Source organism: Aptenodytes patagonicus, chromosome 7 (assembly GCF_965638725.1).
Source record: "Aptenodytes patagonicus chromosome 7, bAptPat1.pri.cur, whole genome shotgun sequence".
NCBI classification, from domain to species: Eukaryota; Metazoa; Chordata; class Aves; order Sphenisciformes; family Spheniscidae; genus Aptenodytes; species Aptenodytes patagonicus.
In genome coordinates this window covers 36,966,211-36,987,848 of record NC_134955.1, presented here as the reverse complement: position 1 = coordinate 36,987,848, position 21,638 = coordinate 36,966,211, and the positions used below count along the sequence as shown (strand labels likewise).

The window sequence follows — 21,638 nt, the reverse complement described above, 5'->3', positions numbered from 1 at the left end:
TAGGAACAATGCATCACTTTCTTCTCAACAAAAACCCCACAAATCTGTAATACAGATAAAACTTAAATGTTATTCAATTAAATTTAATGGAACTTTGTATACTGACTCCTTTGAAAATGAATGCAGTGGGGTTACACACAGACTGTAAATAGGGGGGGAGATAATCTAGAAGCTGTGATTTTGGTATATTTTGTAAGAGTGGTCAGAGACTTCAGTGCCATGCTGAGAGGATATTAAATGTCAACATCCTGGGAAAAGAAAACAGGAGATGAAAATGCTTAAGCCCCATGCTTTGCTGTTTTTTTAGCTAGATACAAATCAATATGACAGCTTCTGAACAAAACCATGGAAGTTTGGTGGTGGTTTGGGTTTTTTTTCCACAGAACAGCCTTTACCTGTTTCTCTAATTTTGCGAAGAAATCTATAAAAATATAGAAGATTCCTGTTACTGCTTTTAGTGTAAAAAACTTTTCAGGTTTTTCCTCTTATGACTTGCAATTAATGTAACCAAGTTCTTTGTACTAAGTTTAAAATAATCTCAGAAAATACAATAATTTCTCTTCTGTTTCTTCTCTTTTTCCATGGAAAAAGACCTCGAGTTGCTTTTGGAAATGTTTTTCAATAAACCTGTTGCACCTGGTCTGTTGAAAAATGAGAACACCCAGCACTTCCTGTAAAGATACAATGGTATATTCCAACAGGAGTGTTACGTCTGAGGGTGAAATATTTCTCAACTTTTACTTATTTCGAGTAACTAAATCTTTTCTCTATTTTTGAAAGTAATGAATGTAGTCTTACGTAGTTTCCATTTTCATTTCTTGAATATTTTTACCATAAAATAAAATCTTTAAAATACTTTAGTAAATCTAATCTCTCACCCAAATTGCAGCAAATGACTGATATTTGTCTGGTCTAGAGGCTGCAGGGTAATTATTCTAACCTTGCAACCATTTGCACTTTTCATTTTTCTTAACTGAAGCAGAGGGACAATATTTGTATGCTGTTTCCATTCTAAAAGGCCTACAGGTCAACATATTGAGGAGAAGAAATTAATTTTGCTGTCGTTCTTGATCTAACTATTGAATGCCATGGTGATATTCAGAAAAACCCCCACTGTCTATAATAGAAAAGTAAATGAAAGATAGTGTATACATATATATTTGAGATTTTGTCATTAATTGTCAGGCCAACGTTAAGGTATTCATAGCAGAAAGGAGATCTTAAATATTGGTTTACAAGAAGTTTTATTTTATTCTGAGTTAGTAATGGTTTTCTGACCTTCAAACAAGATTAGAAATTACAAATTCAATCATTATTACTAGGAAATACGGTCAGAGGCTGAGAGTTATATTGTCTCAGTCAGTTACTTTCAGGCTTTAATGAAATAAAAGACACATTTTATTAGTAGTATCTTTCAGTCCAGGATATCTTTTGTTTCTGGATTTGGGTTTGTGGGTTTTTTCCTTATCAAAAAGATTAGAATGTACATACCTGGCCCTACTTTATTTTGTCTATCCCAACAGTCATAGTTCTGAAAAAACTTTATTCTGCATACATAGTTTTCAGTATATGGTATTATTTTACGTTTTGTTTAAGTTATATTGTGTTTTGGAGATGTTATCTAAAAGAATATGGATTTTTTATTTCTTTTTTGTGACTCTCTTGGTTTATTGTTTTGCCATTTTTGATAGTTTGCTATCCTCAAAGCTAGGAGTTGCACTCCTTCACAGCATGAGTATTGTAATTGTACTTAGTATGTATAATGTATATGCATAGTACACAAAATACAAAACGGTGTGATTAAAATATTTAGTTGAACTCCTGAAACCTTGAATTGATTGCATAGAGTGTACCTTTTTTCAGCCATCCTGGAGTACTGAAATCTTTTTAATAATATACTAGCCTATAAATACCTTAATTCCTTTTTTTCATGGCAGTAGGGGTGGGTGATCTTGTAGAGAATTCTTCAGAATAAACTGGTATTATGACTCTGACATGTACTTTGAGTCCAGCTGTAATGGGGTAATGAGGATGATGTAGCTGTCAAAAAAATCCCAAACCCAACCAGACATTTTAAAACTGCATCACTGTGATTCAGTGTGATTCACTGTGATTTTATAAGACTGGAGACAAATGCTAAGCCTGGACATAAAGAGATCTTTGAGATCTTTAAAAAAATTACATGCTTCTACTTTTGGAGTATGGATCAGAAATTCACTAATCTTAATAGGAAATAGAGATTTGCACTATCCTGATCAAATGATGCACTCTCACCCTCTTCTTATCCCCCTCTGGTTCCCTCTTTTTTAGAAATTTGTTTTTGGACTTTTTTGGCAGTGAATTATTTTGTCCAGCATAAAATGTGAAAGAATTCTAAAAGACGTGTGGTGCTCTAAAAAGCTGTATTCTACCCTCAGTCTGTGTTAGGGGTGCTTTTCCTAGAGCAAGAGCCGAGGTATGTAGCTGTAAAGTGGCTGGATTTTTAAGCAGCTGCTCTAGAATGAGGTGTTGGATTTGGATATATTTGAGAAGAGTCAATGTAGTGTTACCAAAGTTCTTGCTATAGGTGCTGAGAGCACATAAGGCAGCAGACACACCTGCCTGAAAGTTAGGTGGGCCTATAAAGAAAAGTCAGCAAATGCTTTAGTATATTAGAGGTAAACTACAAGTAGCACTAATCAACACTTTAATACAGTGTCTGCAGTTATTTGATGATGAAGTGTAAGCTATATAATATTTATTTTATATCGTATCATATTCTGGGAGGAGATTCTTGTTGGTTTTTTAATTTTTTAAATTTTTTAATCTCATTTCTCTTCTAGGTTGAACCAAACACAAAGCTTTTTCCAGCAACTTTTGTACAGCCTACGAGCACTAACTTGGTTCAGTTTGAACTTGGTAAATTAAAGGTACAAAATATTTTCTATAAAGGTGCTCTTTTAAATCTGTTTATTTCCATGGAAATTCCTGCTCAGTTGAATTTTTTTTAGGAAGATTGAATCAATGGCATGACTTTTCATTTGACTTCTACGTTTACTTCTGTAATTGTAATTATTATATGAAGTTAATTGTTCAACAAATCTAAACTGCATTTGTCAAAAGAAACTAAAGTTATTTGGAAGAACATCCTCATGTTGGTTTTTTTTTAATGGATTTTGTTTATTGCAATAACATATATTTCTATGAGTTCTTTGCTATCAATAAATTATACTTCCTTTTGGTATTATAGGTTTATTCATAATTAGATGTTACACAAATAATTTTAATACACTTACTTGTTTCAGAATACCATGCCTTTATCAGCTGCAATTTTTAAAAGTGAAGAAAGAAATCCTGTTCCTCAGTGTCCCCCTCGCCTTGATGTGCAAACAATTACACCTGTTCTATGGAGCAGGATGCCAAACACCTTTCTAAAAGTAGAAACTGAGCGTGTCAGTGAACGTCATGGCTGGGTTGTGCAGTGTTTGGAACCTCTGCAGATGATGGCACTTCATATCCCAGAAGAAAACAGGTACATTTGGAAGGAACTACAGAGACTTGATTTGGACAAAATGTATTGAAAGCTGATATCTGGGAATTGGTTAAACCTGCCTTGGAGCATATATACACTAGAGTTGTTCAGAATTTCTGATCTTACCTGCTATAATATCATGTTCGTGAAATTTAAGTAGATACAAGAGGCTGAATAATTTTAATGCCATGTGATGACATTTGCATACATAAGACAAAAGACGTCTATTTGATTTTATTTAAATTATAAAATAATATCTCTTAAATCTCTAGGTCTTTAAACATAGAGATTTTGTCAGTTTAAAAAAACAAATATAAAGAACATGCAAGTACTATTTTGCTCATTTTATTCTGTAGTAAAAACATATAATCTGTTCCTGTTTCATCTGCTCTGAATTTACATGAATTAAGTTTTTATGTTCTTATTGACAAGATCCTGACTGTCTTAGATTTTCATTAGGTTTTATCTTTGAGTGAGGATAATAAAGATGTATCCAAATATCAAATATCATAACCAGTGACAAATCAAACTATAAGCAAAAGTGTAGCAGAAAGATAATTTAACTGCTGTACTTTTATCAGTTATTTTGCAGCTTCTTTTAATAATTTAATAACCAATTTAATTTATTGTTAATAAAACTGAATTCAAGAAAAGAGTAAAAAATACTGTGTTTTGTGGAAAAATTGAAACAGTAATCCTTAATAAACTATAAAGGCACTGTTTATTGACAGTATTACCACAGAGTTTCAGCATTCCAAATACATTTCTTTTAAAAACAAGCTCTAATTTACCGTAGCTTCCAAAGAAGCTTCTCTATCTTACATTTTTCCTCTTTTTTTCTATGGAGTACTAATTATATATAATCTCAGCAAATTATTACCACTATTTACTGTGATTTAATGATGCACATGTTAGGATTAGTCAGTATCAACATTAATATTGATGGTTTAAAGTGGAACTGACCAAAATGTGCAGATATTATGAAACTTTTCTTTTACAAAATTATTATTCATGAAATTGACTGGTGGTCTGTTTCTTTATTTCATAACAGATGCGTTGATATTTTGGAACTATGTGAACAAGAAGATTTGATGAAGTTTCACTACCATACTTTAAAACTCTATAGCTCAGTTAGTGCTCTAGGTAACACTAGAGTTGCTTATGCACTTTGTAGCCATGTGGACATATCTCAGCTATTTTATACCATAGATAATCAATACTTACCTGGACTCCTACGTTCTGGATTCTATGACTTGCTCATTAGTATTCATTTGGAGCATGCCAAGCAAGCCAAGCTCATGATGAACAATGAATTTATCATTCCAGTTACAGACGAAACTCGAACTATTAAATTATATCCTGATGAAAAAAAGAAGCATGGTTTACCTGGAGTAGGACTTAGCACTTGTCTGAAACCAGGCTTTAATTTTTCTACTCCATGCTTTATTGTGACCAGTGAAGAACGTCAGACATCCAGCCCAGAGATACCCCTTGATATACTTAAATCCAAGGCCATAAGTATGCTAACAGAGGCAGTACAGTGTAGTGGTAGTCATATACGAGACCCTGTTGGAGGACAGGTTGCATTCCAGTTTGTTCCTGTTCTTAAACTGATAGCAACATTGCTCATAATGGGGGTTTTTGATGATGATGATGTGAAGCAGGTGTTACTCCTCGTTGATCCCAATGTGTTTGGAGATCACAAGGAAGAAACAGAAGAGAGGACAGAGAAGGAAGAAGTTACACAAGTTGAAGAAAAAGCTGTAGAAGCTGGGGAGAAAGCAATAAAAGAAACGAAGGCTCCTGCAAAGGGCTTATTGCAGACAAGATTACCAGAATCTGTTAAGCTTCAGGTGACCATTTAGTAAAAACGTATTACATATGTTCTACTATTTATGAAAGAAAGGTAGTGCTTTTTGGCTGTTCTCTAGTTTGTAAGATTTGAAATCCTGAAGATCTTTATTCCACTTGGCTTTATAACCTCACATTAATAACTAAATTTGATTATGATGCAATTCTTTCTACATGTATCTACATTCAAAATAGACATTCAGATACTTACTTATTTCATAAGTGTATTTTAAAAGAGGGAGGGTTGGACCAGGTGATCTTTAAAAGACTCTTCCAACCCGAACTATTCTATGATTCTATGATTTCTACATGTTTTGAGTGCATGGAGTGAAAGACTATGAATGCAATATAGTATTATCAATCAGATAATAAAACTGTATAAATTTGTCACCTTTACAGTGTTAAAAGAAAAATATGGGAAAAAAGTCTCTCATTTTTATAGTCTGTTGCAGTGTATAGTATCCACTGCAGCTCTTCCTCGATTAGAGTTTGTTAAACTGTTGAACTTCTCTGTTTTTTTTCTATCCTAGATGTGTCATTTACTCAATTATTTCTGTGACTGTGAGCTACAACATAGAGTGGAAGCAATTGTATCATTTGCAGACCATTATGTATCAAAATTGCAATATAATCAGAAATACAGGTACAATGAACTCATGCAAGCCTTGAACATGTCTGCTGCTTTGACTGCCAAGAAGACTAAAGAATTTCGGTCTCCTCCTCAAGAACAGGTAATATTAAACAAATGGTTGAATCTAAAGATAAAAAAACTTCTTTGTGATGACAAAATAGAGTTCTGACCTCTAAACTACTATTGGAACTGCTAGAGAATCAAAATTGAATTTGAAATAAAATTTATTAAGATGCCACAAAATACAGAATGTCAGAATGCTTATACCTGTACTCCAGAATTCAAGCTCGAAACCAAAGTTGACTTGGGATTTCTCAACAGTATAGAAAAATTGAACATTACTGCCCAATGCTGAGGAGCTGAGATTCATCCAGTTCTGCAAGATGATGATAATTTGATAATTTTAGTTGCTAAAAGTTAGCATGAAGTTAGCGTTGTGCTGACACCTGTATGTTGGAAAAAGTCTTTTCTACCTCCAGGAAATAGCTTTATTATTAAGTGTAACTGTATTTTGATATTAATCATAATTAAAGCTTACAAAGTACCACTGCTCTAGTATTTCCTTTAGGCTGTATTAGAAATTTATGTTTTATGTTAATTTGATTATAAATTTTATTATAAACTGGTAAAGTATGCCTATATATTAGAATATGTCTTAGGCTATCTCAGTGTTTTAACTATGTTTTAATTCCCTTAAAGATTAATATGTTGCTGAATTTTCAACTGGGAGAGGATTGTCCCTGTCCAGAGGAGATTCGAGATGAGTTATATGAATTTCATGATGATCTTCTAACTCACTGTGGTGAGTGGCAAAGTTTTGTTATGTTTTTTGTTTGTCTTTTTGACACTTTACATAAAAAAAGAACAGCTGAGTTAAAAAAAAAAGAAAAACTAGTATGAGGTTTTTTTGTTAGATGTATTACTGTCTACATGGTGACTTTTCTGACAGACTTCAGTGCATATTACAAAAATATGGGAAACCTGTGCATGGTTTTAAGTTCCATTGTTATATATCTATTAAATATTATCCAGTATTATTCTGTTTATATATCAATTTTAGACTTAATTAGAAAAAATAAAAATGATCCAAATGAGAAGGTTGGATTACCTTAAAAGATTTATATAGGCATGTGTATGTGTACAAGCAGATAAAATGTATTGAAAGAACATTATTGCTGTGAAGTTGGGCAGTAGAAAATTTAATAAAAAACAATAGATGAGGAGTGTTGCTGCAGTTTTAGCTTAGTTTCCTGGTGTATACATAACTGTGATGGCCAATCATTATAAAACACTATTGCACTGCAGATTACAGCTTGAGTTGCCCCAGTCACTGAATTTGAATTTCCTTAGGGTATCCTCAAGGGTGAGCTATATCAGATACCCTGTGTAATTTATGTAGGTTAAGGAATCTCATTTTATTTGTGATGCCAAAAACCTTTTGTTATGTCTATTGAGATCTTAGTCTAATCAAGACAATCATGGAATTATTAGTCCCTTTACAATGATACTAACATTTATAGTCTGAGTAACCAGTTACTACTGCTCGTTCCCAATAATTATGCAGTTAAAACTGATAAACACAAGCTTTTTCATATCTACCTACTTGGTAGATATATTGGTAGTCACTCTTCCAGTGCATTTCTTGGTCCTACGGTTGATGGCACCCATTTTGTTCAAGAAGAAGGGGAGAGGGTCATTACAGTGAATTGACAGCATCTCAAGTTCTTCCCCAGGAAGAGCATGGTAATCTTGATAGTTTCTTCCTCCTCCTCCTCCTCCTGTTTGTTTGAGGTCACTTTTAAATGTTTACTAATACAGTCTGCTAGTTCTTTCTTCACTGGTTATCCCTAAAACCAGTTTTACACAGTTCATGGAATTGCATTCTTTTACTGACCTTTAATTAACAGTTTGTGATTTCTGTTTGTAGCCATGGTGACTCCCACACCATTCTGTGCTTGTATTGTTAAGGCTTCTGCTATCATCTTGTGCTGCTATTTCTGAGTACCCTATTAGAATCTCCAGCAATCATCAAGTTGTGATTTCGAGATAAACCAATTACCATTTTTCAACTACCTCAGCCTTAGCCTCAGCCAAAGATGAGTAGGTCAGTGGGTATCTAGGTTGTGTTTCATCAGCTTATTTCTGAGGATATTGTATAAGACAGTATTAGAAGTCCTTAACATCAAGATTTGTATCTGTAAAGTTAGCTACATTATAGTGGAAATTTAGTTGGTTTAACGTAATTTGGTTTTGACAATCCTGTGTTGACTGTTACTCATCCTTGCTTCTAAGTGCTTACCAAAAACTGTTTCCAGCAGTTTTCTTCCAAGCGTTAAAGTGAATAGTTAATATCCTTGTAGCTACACCTCTTTCTCCCCATTTTTATTAAGATAGATACCGTCATCTCCATTGTTCAGTCACTTAGCACTTGATCTGACCTCTGGTTTTCAAAGAAAATGCCTATTTGGCATCAGAGAGTTCTCTCAGACTGCAGGATGAAGATTATGGAAAACCCCCAACTTGGAGATGTCTTGGTATCATTATTGAGTTAGCTTAGCTCCTGATCACTCTTCATCTTTTCATGAGGTGAAACGCTCATGAAATGATTGTGGGGGTTTTTTTTATTTTTAGGGGTGTACTTTTATTATTGTTTACTACATTATAAATGTGTATGTTGAATGAGAGAGAGAATTGAAGATAGAGAAAGCACAGTCTCATGATTAAAATAGTTTAATGATCCTCTGGATTCTAAACAAAACCATATTCACTACTTTGGACAGATTTATCATAGGTGGTCGCTGCAGATAAATGCTCCTCATTATCTGTGTCCTGACTTAGTCCTGAAAATCAGTACTAAGCAATCACAGCTGCAGATAAAATGAATAGGAGTTGTGCTTGGAATGTTTAATCAGCTTTTTAATACTAAGTATACTTTGTGGCCTAAGTGGAAAAATATGTATGCAATCAAGTAATTAAAGGCTGTTTCATAATGAATATATGCAAATAGTCTGAATTAAAGTTACTCAGGCAGTCTTAATCCTAGCATGTCCTAACTGTGAGTGGTTAATTTTGCCAGCAATATAATAGCCCTCTATCACAATTTTTGTGTGTAATTTCTTGGTTATAAACAAAACAAACAAATTTACAACAGATTTTATTGCATAATAGCAAATTGACACTTATCTGGGTTCGAACCATCTGTTCCAGTGCACAGACCTCTGCCACTTGAATTAAGTGATTAGCCAGTAGCAACATGAGATGGTCAGCTTCTGAACTGATTGCAACTCTGAGGATGCAGAATGAATAATGAATGATATGGAGCAGTGAATGAGACCCCATCTGGAGCAGTCACAGACCCCATCTCCTCCAGTCCAACACTGTCTTAACTCATCATTCCAGTGCATTTCTTCTTGTCTGTCCACTTCAGCTTCTCGAAAGTTCTTCTCCCAGTGTCTCTCTCTTGCTTCCAGGGCCCAGCTTTTTTTTCAATGCCAGATAGTTTCTTCCTTTCTTTAACATCCTTTTCTGTTTCCTCTTTCCTCTCCTTATTGGCTACATTTCCTGTTCTTACTTTTTCCAGACTCTGACTGTAGCCTTCCTTAATTCTTAGCTTTTAATTTTGCTCAGCCAGTCTCACTTTTCCCATTCCTTAAATTCCATATGTAGTCTCCAATTTCAATTTCTAGTTCTCTCATTCTCTCCCACTGCCTCTGAATTTTTTTATTCCTAGTCACTCAGTCACTCCTAGTCATAACTTTAACTCCTTCCTCTTGGTAGCTGCCAGCGGCAAAGTTTCTCCAACTTGATACCACATTTCGGTTCTTTTTTCCTTTCTTAGTTTCTTTTTTTAACACCAGTTTTAGCTTCTGCAGTTTATTGTTTTCCCTCTGCTCCAGCTTGTATCACCTCTTTAGTATTCTGTCTGGAAATCTTTTCCTTTTCTCAATTTCACTTTGACCAGCAGCCAAACAGCAAAAGCTTACCTTTCAGCTCAGCACAATTAGCTCTGGTCTGATGGGAACCTGCTTAGGTGTTCTGTGCTTCTGCACGTAACACATGTGGTATCTGATCATCACTAAGAGGTGTGAAAGATTTGAAAATGCTTTGAATGGTTGTGAAGCAATGTAGTGAACTGAACTGTATTAAACTACCCTGTAAAATGACATCCCATCTCATCATATACATTTTCATGAAAAACATGTATCACCAGTATAATCTCTGAACATCTGCCTTCTTACAGTTTTAAATTCAGTTAATATGTTTGTTTATGACTGCTAAATATCTTGACTGAAAAATTGTACTATATTGTGAGATACAGCCATATATTTAGTTCTTTAGCTTACATTCTGCAGTATGAAACAAAGGATCACATATTTAATCAAATATGACTCTGAGTCAAAATTAATTGCCATAGTAGGATCTTCAAAAAATACCACCTCTTTGGTCATAATACTGAAAAGATAATACTATAAATCTGGATATAAGAAGTATGTGTAATGAAATAAACATAATTTGAAGGGTGCTACTGTAGCTAACATGTTAAAGGTGCTGGCCTTACTACATTTTTTTTTTTCCTGTATGAAATTTGCTGGTTAAAAAAAATTCCTGTAGGTATTTTGGTATTGTTTAAATAGTGAAGGAGTTAATCTTCAAAGGTTGTTTTGTTTCTAACCAGTTTTATATCTGCTAAGGTATTCCACTAGAAGAGGAAGAAGAGGAAGAGGAAGATTCCTCCTTGACTGGCAAACTCCGTTCATTAATGTACAAAATCAAAGGTCCACCAAAAGCAGAAAAAGTAGAACCTAAGGAGGAAGAAGAGAAATCTCCTAGTAAGTTTTCTTTCCACATAAATACTTCTGTGATGCAAGTGTTAAAGGTGTACGCAGTCAACAAGAGTGCATTTTCTAATAAAACTTTATAGCAGACTGAAAAAGGAGACTACCTGTTTAAGTTCCTTCTGCCTATTAGAACAATTATCCTACATACTGAACATCTTATATGCATTGTTAAACAAGAAGTTAAAATGGGATTTAAATTTAAAATTGGATCCAGACCATTAACTCTGGGGTTGAAAATTTGCATGTTCTTTAGAAAGCAATGTAAAAAGTTAATTATGGCACAATAATCTAGACTCAAGCATTCCAAACTTGAGAAGTTTCCACTTATGTTTTTTTTTTTTAATGCAAAAACTTTCTTCTTTACAGCTTAACTCCATTTCATTTTTCTTTGCTGCGTGAGAAGCTTATGCATCTCAGTACCAAGATACATGACAAAATCGTTTTACAGTTCTTGTTTTTTGTATAAAAAGGGATGGCTTTCACTTATTTCACTTGATGATGGTGAATATATGCATTCATTAAAAACTAATAACTTGTTCTGATTTATCTCAAGCATCACATACATGCACATACATATATCCATACCACATCCTTTCTGACCATATCCTTTCTGAATTTAAAGAAATATTCAATCTATTTGACTAATTAAACAGGAGGAACATTTTATTTTCACAAGTACAAATTCTGTATTCCTAAATGCTTGAGTTAACAGAATTTTCTGGAATTTAGTATTGCTATTTTTTATTCTGCTCTTTGCTTCTGTAGATCTTTAACATGTCTCTAAAATCAGAGGGCAGAGAAAAATACTGTCTAGATATCATCAGTTTGCCTGAAAACTCTTCTTTGTAGTTTATAAATCTCATTGCCCTTTACAGTGAGCTTTCATGTTGCTTAAATATCATGAGAAGAACAGACAATATTTAGCAGAAATTTTTTTCATGTTCCTTTCTGCAGCAGAATATTATAGAGGAGGAGGACTGGGATATCCCTGTGTGTTTGCTGAGTAATATTAAGCTCTTAACGTGTCTTAAAAATAGAAATATTTAACTCAAAACACTTGAAAAGTGGCTGCTCATGGCTTGGATGGGTGTACTCTTCACTGGGTAAAAAACTGGTTGGATGGCTGGGCCCAAAGAGTTGTGGTGAACAGAGTTAAATCCAGTTGGCAGCCAGTGATAAGTGGTATTCCCCAGGGCTCAGTACTGGGACCGGTTCTGTTTAATAACTTTATTAATGATCTGGACAAGGGGATCGAGTGCACCCTCAGTAAGTTTGCAGATGACACCAAGTGGGGTGGGAGTGTTGATCTGCTTGAGGGTAGGAAGGCTCTGCAGAGGGATCTGAACAGGCTGGATTGATGGGCCAAGGCCAACTGTATGAGATTCAACAATGCCAAGTGCCAGGTCCTGCGCTTCGGCCACAACAACCCCATGCAGCGCTACAGGCTTGGGGAAGAGTGGCTGGAAAGCTGCCTGGCAGAAAAGGACCTGGGGGTGTTGGTTGACAGCTGGCTGAATATGAGCCGGCAGTGTGCCCAGGCGGCCAAGAAGGCCAATAGCATCCTGGCTTGTATCAGAAATAGTGTGGCCAGCAGGAGTAGGGAAGTGATCGTGCCCCTGCACTCGGCACTGGTGAGGCCGCACCTTGAATACTGTGTTCAGTTTTGGGCCCCTCACTACAAGAAGGACGTCGAGGTGTTAGAGCGTGTCCAGAGAAGGGCAACGAGGCTGGTGAGGGGTCTGGAGCACAAGTCTTCTGAGGAGTGGCTGAGGGAACTGGGGTTGTTTAGCCTGGAGAAAAGGAGGCTGAGGGGAGACCTCATCGCTCTCTACAACTACCTGAAAGGAGGTTGTAGCGGAGTGGGTGTCGGTCTCTTTTCCCAAGTAACTAGCAATAGGACAAGAAGAAATGGCCTCAAGTTGTGGCAGGGGAGGTTTAGATTGGATATTAGGAAAAAATTCTACACCAAAAGGGTTGTTAAGTATTGGAACAGGCTGCCCAGGGAAGTGGTGGAGTCCCCATCCCTGGAGGCATTTAAAAGACGTGTAGATGAGGCACTTAGGGCCATGGTTTAGTGGTGGACTTGGCAGTGTTAGGTTAACCATTGGACTTGATGATCTTAAAGGTCTTTTACAACCTTAATGATTCTATGATTCTAACTGCATGCAGTCATTTTAGCAATGGAAAGCTGAAAATAGACTATTGCGTGTTGTCGTGGTTTAATTTCAGTCGGCAACTAAGCACCACGCAGCCGCTCACCCACTCCCCCCTGCCCCCGGTGGGATGGGGGAGAGAATTGGAAGAGCACAAGTGAGAAAAAACTCGTGGGTTGAGATAAAAACAGTTTAATAATTGAAATAAAATGATAATAATAATATGATAATAATAATAATACACAAAACAAGTGATGCACAGTACAATTGCTCACCACCCGCTGACCGATGCCCAGCCAGTCCCCGAGCAGCGGCCCCCCCCGGCCAGCTTTCCCCAGTTTATGTACTGAGCATGACGTCACATGGTATGGAATGTCCCTTTGGCCAGTTTGGCTGTGCCCCCTCCCAGCTTCTTGTGCACCTGCAGCCTTCTCAGTCAGTAGAGCATGGGAAGCTGAAAAGTCCTTGGCTAGTGTAAGCATTACCTAGCAACAACTAAAACATCGGTGCGTTATCAACTTTGTTCTCCTCCTAAATCCAAAACACTGTACCAGCTACTAGAAAGGAAATTAACTCTATCCCTGCCGAAACCAGGACAATATCCACCCCTTATTCTATACCATCTGCGTCATGCTCAAGTCTCATATTTTCCAGTACATATTCATTAATCACCGCCCCGTTTTTTATATATATATACACACACACACACACACACAGAGATATCATTCCCTTCGTCTGTGGGCCATCCCTCTAAAATGTTCGGTGAGTTCATTTAGTCCATGACTTCGGGCTCCATCTGTCATAATAATCTTTCAGGGCAGGAAAAATGGAGATGGTATGTGGTGTTGGATTGTTTTCCCTTGCAATTCGCGTACCCGTGCCCCTAGGGCTGCAGTAGGTTTCCCATCCGACTTCCTCATGTCCTCTCCGTGGTCACGCAGATAAAACCATAGGGTGCCCCGTGGTGTGTACCCTTTATATTCTCTCTCTTGAGCAAAAGAACGCTGACTCCTAATAGCCGAGATACTGGTCCGTACAAGTGAGGAGTAGGACCTATCCTCTCTGAGTTGCTGGATTTCCCGGGACAGTTTTTCAGACAGTTTCTCCACAGCCAAGACGATGGAGGAAGAAAGACTTTCCTCATTTTGCCGGAGTTGACTAGCCAATTCATCCACTGTTTGTCCCTCTCCATCTTTCCAGGTCATCGCTGCCAATGAATTGGCGTATGATGATGGTGAGCTCCTTATAAACTTCCGCCACATGGGTCGTGTGCACTTGACTTCGTCTGGATCTTTGGATAGTTGTTTATTGTTCAGGTCATCATAAATCACCTCCAGCACAGCTAATTCTCTCAGAAACTGGATACCCTTCTCCATGGTGGCCCACTTGCTTGGGCGACATATGACATCTTCCTTAAAGGGATACCTTTCCTTCACGCTTGACAAGAGTTGCCTCCAAAGGCTGAGGACTCGTGCCCCTTTTCCAATTGCTTTATCAATGCCCCTTTCCCTAGAAAGGGATCCCAGCTGCTTGGCTTCCCTACCCTCTAATTCCAGGCTACTGGCCCCATTATCCCGGCATCGGAGCAGCCAGGTGACAATATGCTCACCTGGACGACGGCTGAAATCTTTTCGTATATCTCGCAGCTCACTCAGGGATAGAGATCGGGTGGTCACTGCCTTGTTTATGAGTTCTTCCTCTTCCTCCTCCCCGATCAGTGGCTGGCTTTCCTCCTCCCGTTCTCGTGATGGCCCTTCTCCAGGGTACTCGTACAGTTCTTCCTCCGGTTCCCTTTTAGAAGAAGCTTCTTCCTCCCTTACTAAACGAGCCGACTTCCGCTTCCAAGGTTTCTTCTTGTGTACAGGGGTGACTGATACCGGCACAGGCTGGTTCTTTGGTTCAGCCACAGGGCGTATTGCTGGGGTTGGAGTGGCCGCAGTGCAAGTGCATGTCACTGGAGTCTGAGTGGCCACAGGGCCTGTTGCCGGGGTTGGAGTGGCTGCAGTGCATGTCGCCGGGGTCTGAGTGGCCGCAGAGGCTGTCGCGGGGGTCTGAGTGGCCACAGGGCCTGGTGCCGGGGTCTGAGTGGCTGCAGTGCATGTCGCTGGGGTCGGAGTGGCTGCAGGGCCTGTCACCGGGGTTGGAGTGGCCGTAGTGCGTGTTGCCCGGGTTTGAGTGGCCGCAGGGCCTGTTGCCGGGGTCTGAGTGGCCGCAGGGCCTGTTGCTGGGGTCGGAGTGGCTGCAGGGCCTGTTGCTGGGGTCTGAGCGGCTGCACAGCATGTTGCTGGGGTCGGAGTGGCCGCAGGGCGCGTTGCCCGGGTCTGAGTGGCCGCAGTGCGTGTCGTTTTACTGTCAGATCCAGAGACCTTCTCTTCCCTTTGAGGGTACTGAATGGTGTTGAACAGGGCTCGGTAGGCATGGGCCAGGCCCCAGCACGTTGCAATGATCTGCGTCTCTCTGGAGTTGCCAGGGTGACAGCATACTTTGTCCAAATATTCTACTAACTTTTCAGGATTCTGCACTTGCTCAGGGGTGAAGTTCCAAAACACTGGGGGTGCCCATTGGCCTAGGTACTTGCCCATCTTGTCCCACACACCCTGCCACTCATAACTATTCAGCCTTGGGGCAGATCTCTGGATGATATTCTTAAATTGCTTACCAACTTTAGACAAAACCGAAACAATATTCCCAAGAAGTACCAATAGAAGTATCTTAACTGCCCAAGGATGCTCAAAATACTGAAAAGTTACTGTAATGAAGGAGGAAACATCATAGAAGAAGGTAGTGACACTGCCATTCTGTATTTCCTCCGTAAAAAAACTCTCAGAAAAGTTACTGCAATTGCTAGTTGTCTCCACGAAATGGTCTCCGTGGTACAGTAATGGCTTCATTGCGAAGTTTACATGCCACACTAACATCAAGGTCAATGTTCTAAAAACAAACCTCACAAGCGAGACATCACTAATCACTGCAGACCACAGCAAACTGCAAAACCCAACACCAATCTTTAACATGTACAGCAGGAAAAAGAGCACGATGCAGATTATACAAATCAATATCGAGAACAGAGAAACCAACATTGTGACCCACAACTACTAACAGATATAAGTTCCTTAATACACTCCGGTTAATCTGTTATTATCTCAAACCCTTCGTGCCCCACGTTGGGCGCCAAAAAGGACCGTCGTGGTTTAATTTCAGTCGGCAACTAAGCACCACGCAGCCGCTCACCCACTCCCCCCTGCCCCCGGTGGGATGGGGGAGAGAATTGGAAGAGCACAAGTGAGAAAAAACTCGTGGGTTGAGAGAAAAACAGTTTAATAATCGAAATAAAATGATAATAATAATATGATAATAATAATAATACACAAAACAAGTGATGCACAGTACAATTGCTCACCACCCGCTGACCAATGCCCAGCCAGTCCCCGAGCAGCGGCCCCCCCCGGCCAGCTTCCCCCAGTTTATGTACTGAGCATGACGTCACATGGTATGGAATGTCCCTTTGGCCAGTTTGGCTGTGCCCCCTCCCAGCTTCTTGTGCACCTGCAGCCTTCTCAGTCAGTAGAGCATGGGAAGCTGAAAAGTCCTTGGCTAGTGTAAGCATTACCTAGCAACAACTAAAACATCGGTGCGTTATCAACTTTGTTCTCCTCCTAAATCCAAAACACTGTACCAGCTACTAGAAAGGAAATTAACTCTATCCCTGCCGAAACCAGGACACATGTATTACTGGTGTCTCAAAGATACACTACTTTTAATTAAAGGAAGCACTGAAATAAAAAATGTTACAGATACCTTCCTGCAATGCTTGTTACAGAGGTTAGTTCAACCTCTTTGCTACTTGAGAGCAAAACAGAGCTTGTTTGTAAATGGAAGACAGGAAAGTCCTACATCCTGAAATTATCTCAAGATCTGTCTGCTTCAGTCGAGTAGCAATTTGTCATTATTATTTCATCTCTGGAATATTTCATGTTGCATTTTGAAAGTATATTGTTCTTTTGGCTCTAATTCCTCTAATAAATTTTTTATTGTAGCTGGTTCTGTTACTGGCAGGGAAGGACTAGTAGCAAAACAAAGTGTTCATATTCCTTCCTACTACTACCTTTTCTTAGTGTACATATACACACAAATATACATACATGCACATAAACACCCCAAAACACTTGCAGTCACAGACTTTTTATTCTGAGCAGTATTCCTGTACATGTACATTCTCATACCCTATTCCCTAACACAGGAGGAGTGCTCATGGTCTAAACAGGTGAGATGGGTTCTGTGCTTGCAATTCCTTTACCATCTTCATGAGCATTTTGTTGAGCCTCTTTTGAGCAACTCACCTGGCTTTCACTGCCATGTATTACCCCCAGTGAAGTTGATGTGTAGTGTGAATCTCAAAAATTTTGTCTTTGCTGTCATATGTTAATGAGTTTTCAATCCTTAGTAGTGACTATGGATGGTGAGGAATAAGGCAAAAAGCCAAATTCCTCCAGGTCTTACTTCAGAACATAAATTTTTGCTGAGGTTTCTCACTGCCTTTGTGAATCAAGATTGGGTTTTGCCAGCTCTAAGTTTATATAACACCATTCAAATATCAGGTGCAGAATTGTGCAAGTGACTTGAGGTTGGTCTTCCAAGCAACAAATGGTAGTAAGTGCTCCTCTTCTATTTCCAATTTGCTCAGTTTGGCAATAGGTCCTTGTACAGACCCGGAATAGTTAATTTCATTTCAGACTTAATCATTTAATCAAGAGTTGTGTGAGATTAGACAGCAGTGCTATTTTATAACTCAGGACACCTCTTGCATGATCTGCTTGTTCTGTAGAGCACTGGAGAGGGTTTGTGCTGCCCTGAAAGCATAATTTGGTCTGTTAAGTTTGATACTAGGTTGTAAATACATTAAATATTATAATAATCTCATGTGCTGCATGAAAAAGGTTTTTATTCTCCAGTGACTCATCTGTTAGCATCTACTTTCTCTTTAATGGTAGTAGGACCTACTCAGTGTCTAGGAAGTATCATTTCCTCTTCAGGCTTCATGTGGATTCTGTTGCCATGAGTCAGGAAGCATTCACTCCTAAAGCCTCAGGGCCCATGGTGTTTGGTCCTTGGAACAGAGCAGTTTACATATTTCATATACTGGAGCTCTGGGTTGCAAGAAATGCAAGTTGGACAAATGATTCTACAGTGTCTGTTTTTCTACAAATTTCAGATTTGTAGAAAATCTGAAAAAAGCCTTCAGGCTTAGGCTGTTTCTTGGAGTGATGCATAGTACAAATATGCATATGGATGAAGTTATTCAAAGGACAATGAAAAATTATATAATATATATTATATTAAGTTATATGCTTGACTGTAGCTGGAGACTATGAGATATGTAGTCCATGTGTGCACTTCCCCTTTACCCCCCAGGAAATTCAGAATTCAGAGAGTGAAAGGAAATGGGTGCCTGAGGTACCCCAATCCTCTTATACGCGTGAAGAGGAGTGGTGGTGTGCATGGCACGTACCTATTGCCAAGGCTAAAAGTGTCTGGCCTTGAGCATCTGGTCATACATACTCAGGGTGTGAATATTCATAGGAAGGAACTATTTTCTGCAAAGAAATCTTCCTTTCCTTTAAGCATGCATTCATATCTACTCACAAATGGACTTTTATCTTAGGAGAGGAATGCCAGCAATTTAAACTATTGTTAATGATGAATTAGTAAAATTTGTTTTTAAAAACAATCTAGAGCTCAGAGAATAAACACATTGAGGTAATGCATTAGTGTTAATTATGATGATAGGACTTTTGTAACTGTCAAGTCATAACTTAGATGAGGCATATATATGGGGGACTCATCATGCAGCCTTGAAAGATTGTTAAGGTACTGCAATTTCTTGTTAAAACTTAAAAATTGGAAAAACACTGGCAACTATTTTAGCTGGTTATCAATGTCACGATATTGAGTTTTCAGATTGCTCCCAGCTTCTGTCACAGGTTAATCTGCTGACCTGCCCTTCACGTCCTTCCCCAAGCCAGAGGCTTGTGGTGTGATAAAAGGGTTAGTACCCCTTACACACAAGAAATGACAAAGAAAGACTTTTTATTTAAGATAGTGAGTGATAGGTCTGCTCTTTAGTTTTTCTACAGGTAGGAATGAAAGGAGATCAGTGATCTTGTTCATACACTTTGGGAATAGAAACTATGGCTGTCAGGCTCACTTAACTATGGCTCTTCAGGTGCCTCTAACTTAGGGAGGGTATCTGCTATTATAATATGAATCTTTCATGTAGGACCATATATTCTGAAGGTATACACTTGATTACTGGTCCTAGAACAGAAATTAGGAAGTAGAATTTACTGGCTTGAAAAAATGCCTTAATTCAGTTCCCACGTTAAAACCATGAACCATGGATCTTTCAAAGTGATCTTAGTGTGGATATATGAGAATGTTTGTGTGAAAAGGTTAAGTCTCTGTTGAATAATATCCACTGCATGGTCAAGAAAAAAAAAAGATGCAATGGTAGTATTAAGTTGAAGAATCATAGATTCTTCTCTTCCTTTGAGACTTTGTTCCTTAGAGTGCTACTTACACTGAAACCACAGAATGTTAACTTATTAGTTGTTACTTACAATAGACTTCCCACTGGCTGTTAGCTCCATCTTTTTGTTGCTTGTTTTTTAAATTTTGGTTACAGAACATTTGGTTGCAGTACAATACATTTATGATTTATTAGCAGTCAAAAAGAATATCAGACTATTGCTGACTATTATTGAGATTATGCTGGAGTCATCACATTTGATTGTTTCTCATCTATTCTAATCTTTTGGCTGAGTTGCAAGGAGATCTTTTTCGTCAAGTGCAACAAACACAGAAGCTTGTCCGTTTCAGTATAGAGCAAAAGAGGGTAGAAAGGATTAGAGGGGAGGAAACAACAGAACACTGTCACAATATATCTGATTAGAAAAAGAGACTAAGCAGACTCTGCTAAACCTAAACTAAGATGCACAGAAGGCATCAGAGCAGTCTAGAAAGAACTATATCCTTATTTCCTGAGTTTTTTAACTCTAATGCCTCTTAACGGGTTATTAATAAAGTGTTTGTCAAATTTTGCAAGTGTTTCTGGCTTTCCTCTTTGCAGGAGTTCAGCCAGAACTCCTGAGAGTGTACTGCTGTGCTTAGATGTGGGCAAGTATATGTAAGTGGCTGGGAACAGCAGCTTGAGAAGTCTCTAGTTTTAGGCAGTAGAAACTGGACTTCAATTCTGTATTTTAAGAAATATTCAGATAAGAAATTAATCCTGGGAATGAGCCTTATATACTCGGAGCTAGAAGCACTGAGCAGACTTTACAGTTTTGGAATAATATGATGTGTAAGACAGGCTGTAATGATTCAGATCCATCCAACCCAATACCTTGTTTCAAACAGTGACCACAAATGGTTATCTAGGGACAAGTAAGAATAAAACAATCATATATGATACAACCTTAATGCTGTCCCAGTCTCCAGTTATCTTCAGCTCAGGAGATTTCCTGAGTCTAAAGAGGTTTATCTTTTTATATCATAGAATCATATCCCCATTGTATCTTTCTGACAGATATTTGTGTAGTCTCCACTTGAGCAAATGTGAACTTTTAGCATCTGCCACAATTTTGGCAGGGAGTTTCAGGGTTCTGTCATCCATTATGTAAAGAAACACCTTTCTTTTTGACTTAACTCCTGCCTTGTGAATGGGCTTCATTTGATGGCTTCTTCTTGTGTTGGATGAAAAGGTGTGACTGAACTATGGATTAACATAATGTTATAATGTATTCTGCTTTAACCATTCCTTTCTTAATAAATCTTGGCTTTTGATTTGATCTTTTTGACTGCCAGTGAATTTGAGTTGATACCAATAATTGAGCTGATATTTTTATAAGTTTATCAGGGAGGTCTCCCTAGGTGTCCCTGTTAGAGATATTCAAAAAACATCTAGACACAGTCCTGGACAGCTGGCTCTAGGTGGCCCTGCTTGAACATGGGGATTGGACCAGCTGACCTCCAGAGGTCCCTTCCAACCTCAACTATTCTGTGATTCTGTGATTTTCATGGATCTATCTGCCAGACCTTATCTCTGTTAACATCTCATCGTTCTATTTATAAATGAGGACTATATTTTCCTACCTCATTTTATTTACAATGACTTTATTTAAAGTGAATTTCATCACCATTTTATTGCCCAGTTTTGTCCTTTTAAGTTCTGCGATTTTTTTTCAGTTACATTAGTATTTGCTATCCTTCATAACTTTGTATCATAAAACTTGTTTGCATCTGCTTATCCCCTTTTCGGGTCTTTTAGGGAAGGAAGGTGCTTAACATCACAGAACACAGCACGGATATATGCAGAACTTCACTGCTGTTTCTCCCTCTGTGACCACTACCATTTAGTTCTACCCTCCATTTCTTATCTTTCAACCAAAAATTCATCCATTCAAGGACGTGGCTAATTGATTTTTCCAAGGCTATTTGCCATACTGCCTAAAAGTAATTACATATAGCAATATGCTACTTAAAAGCTTATCAGAAGGAAAAAATCAAAACCTTCAAAGGTACTAAAACCTAAGAAACACTGACACTTGTTATGGAGAAACATTTTCAAAACTCCAGAGAGAAGCTCTAAAAAACGCAGG

At 38.2% G+C, this 21,638-nt stretch overlaps 1 protein-coding gene across 5 annotated transcripts in view; it reads left to right on the top strand.

Moving 5' to 3' along the window:
- Nucleotides 1-21,638, top strand: part of RYR3 (ryanodine receptor 3) — a 285,143-nt gene that overhangs the window by 140,233 nt on the left and 123,272 nt on the right. For all 5 annotated transcript variants that reach the window (XM_076344904.1, XM_076344903.1, XM_076344901.1 and 2 more), the window contains exons 33-38: nucleotides 2,823-2,909; nucleotides 3,285-3,511; nucleotides 4,563-5,364; nucleotides 5,893-6,093; nucleotides 6,693-6,795; nucleotides 10,685-10,822. In XM_076344904.1, the coding sequence (XP_076201019.1) occupies nucleotides 2,823-2,909; nucleotides 3,285-3,511; nucleotides 4,563-5,364; nucleotides 5,893-6,093; nucleotides 6,693-6,795; nucleotides 10,685-10,822 (1,558 nt within the window). The remainder of the gene's footprint in view (nucleotides 1-2,822; nucleotides 2,910-3,284; nucleotides 3,512-4,562; nucleotides 5,365-5,892; nucleotides 6,094-6,692; nucleotides 6,796-10,684; nucleotides 10,823-21,638) is intronic.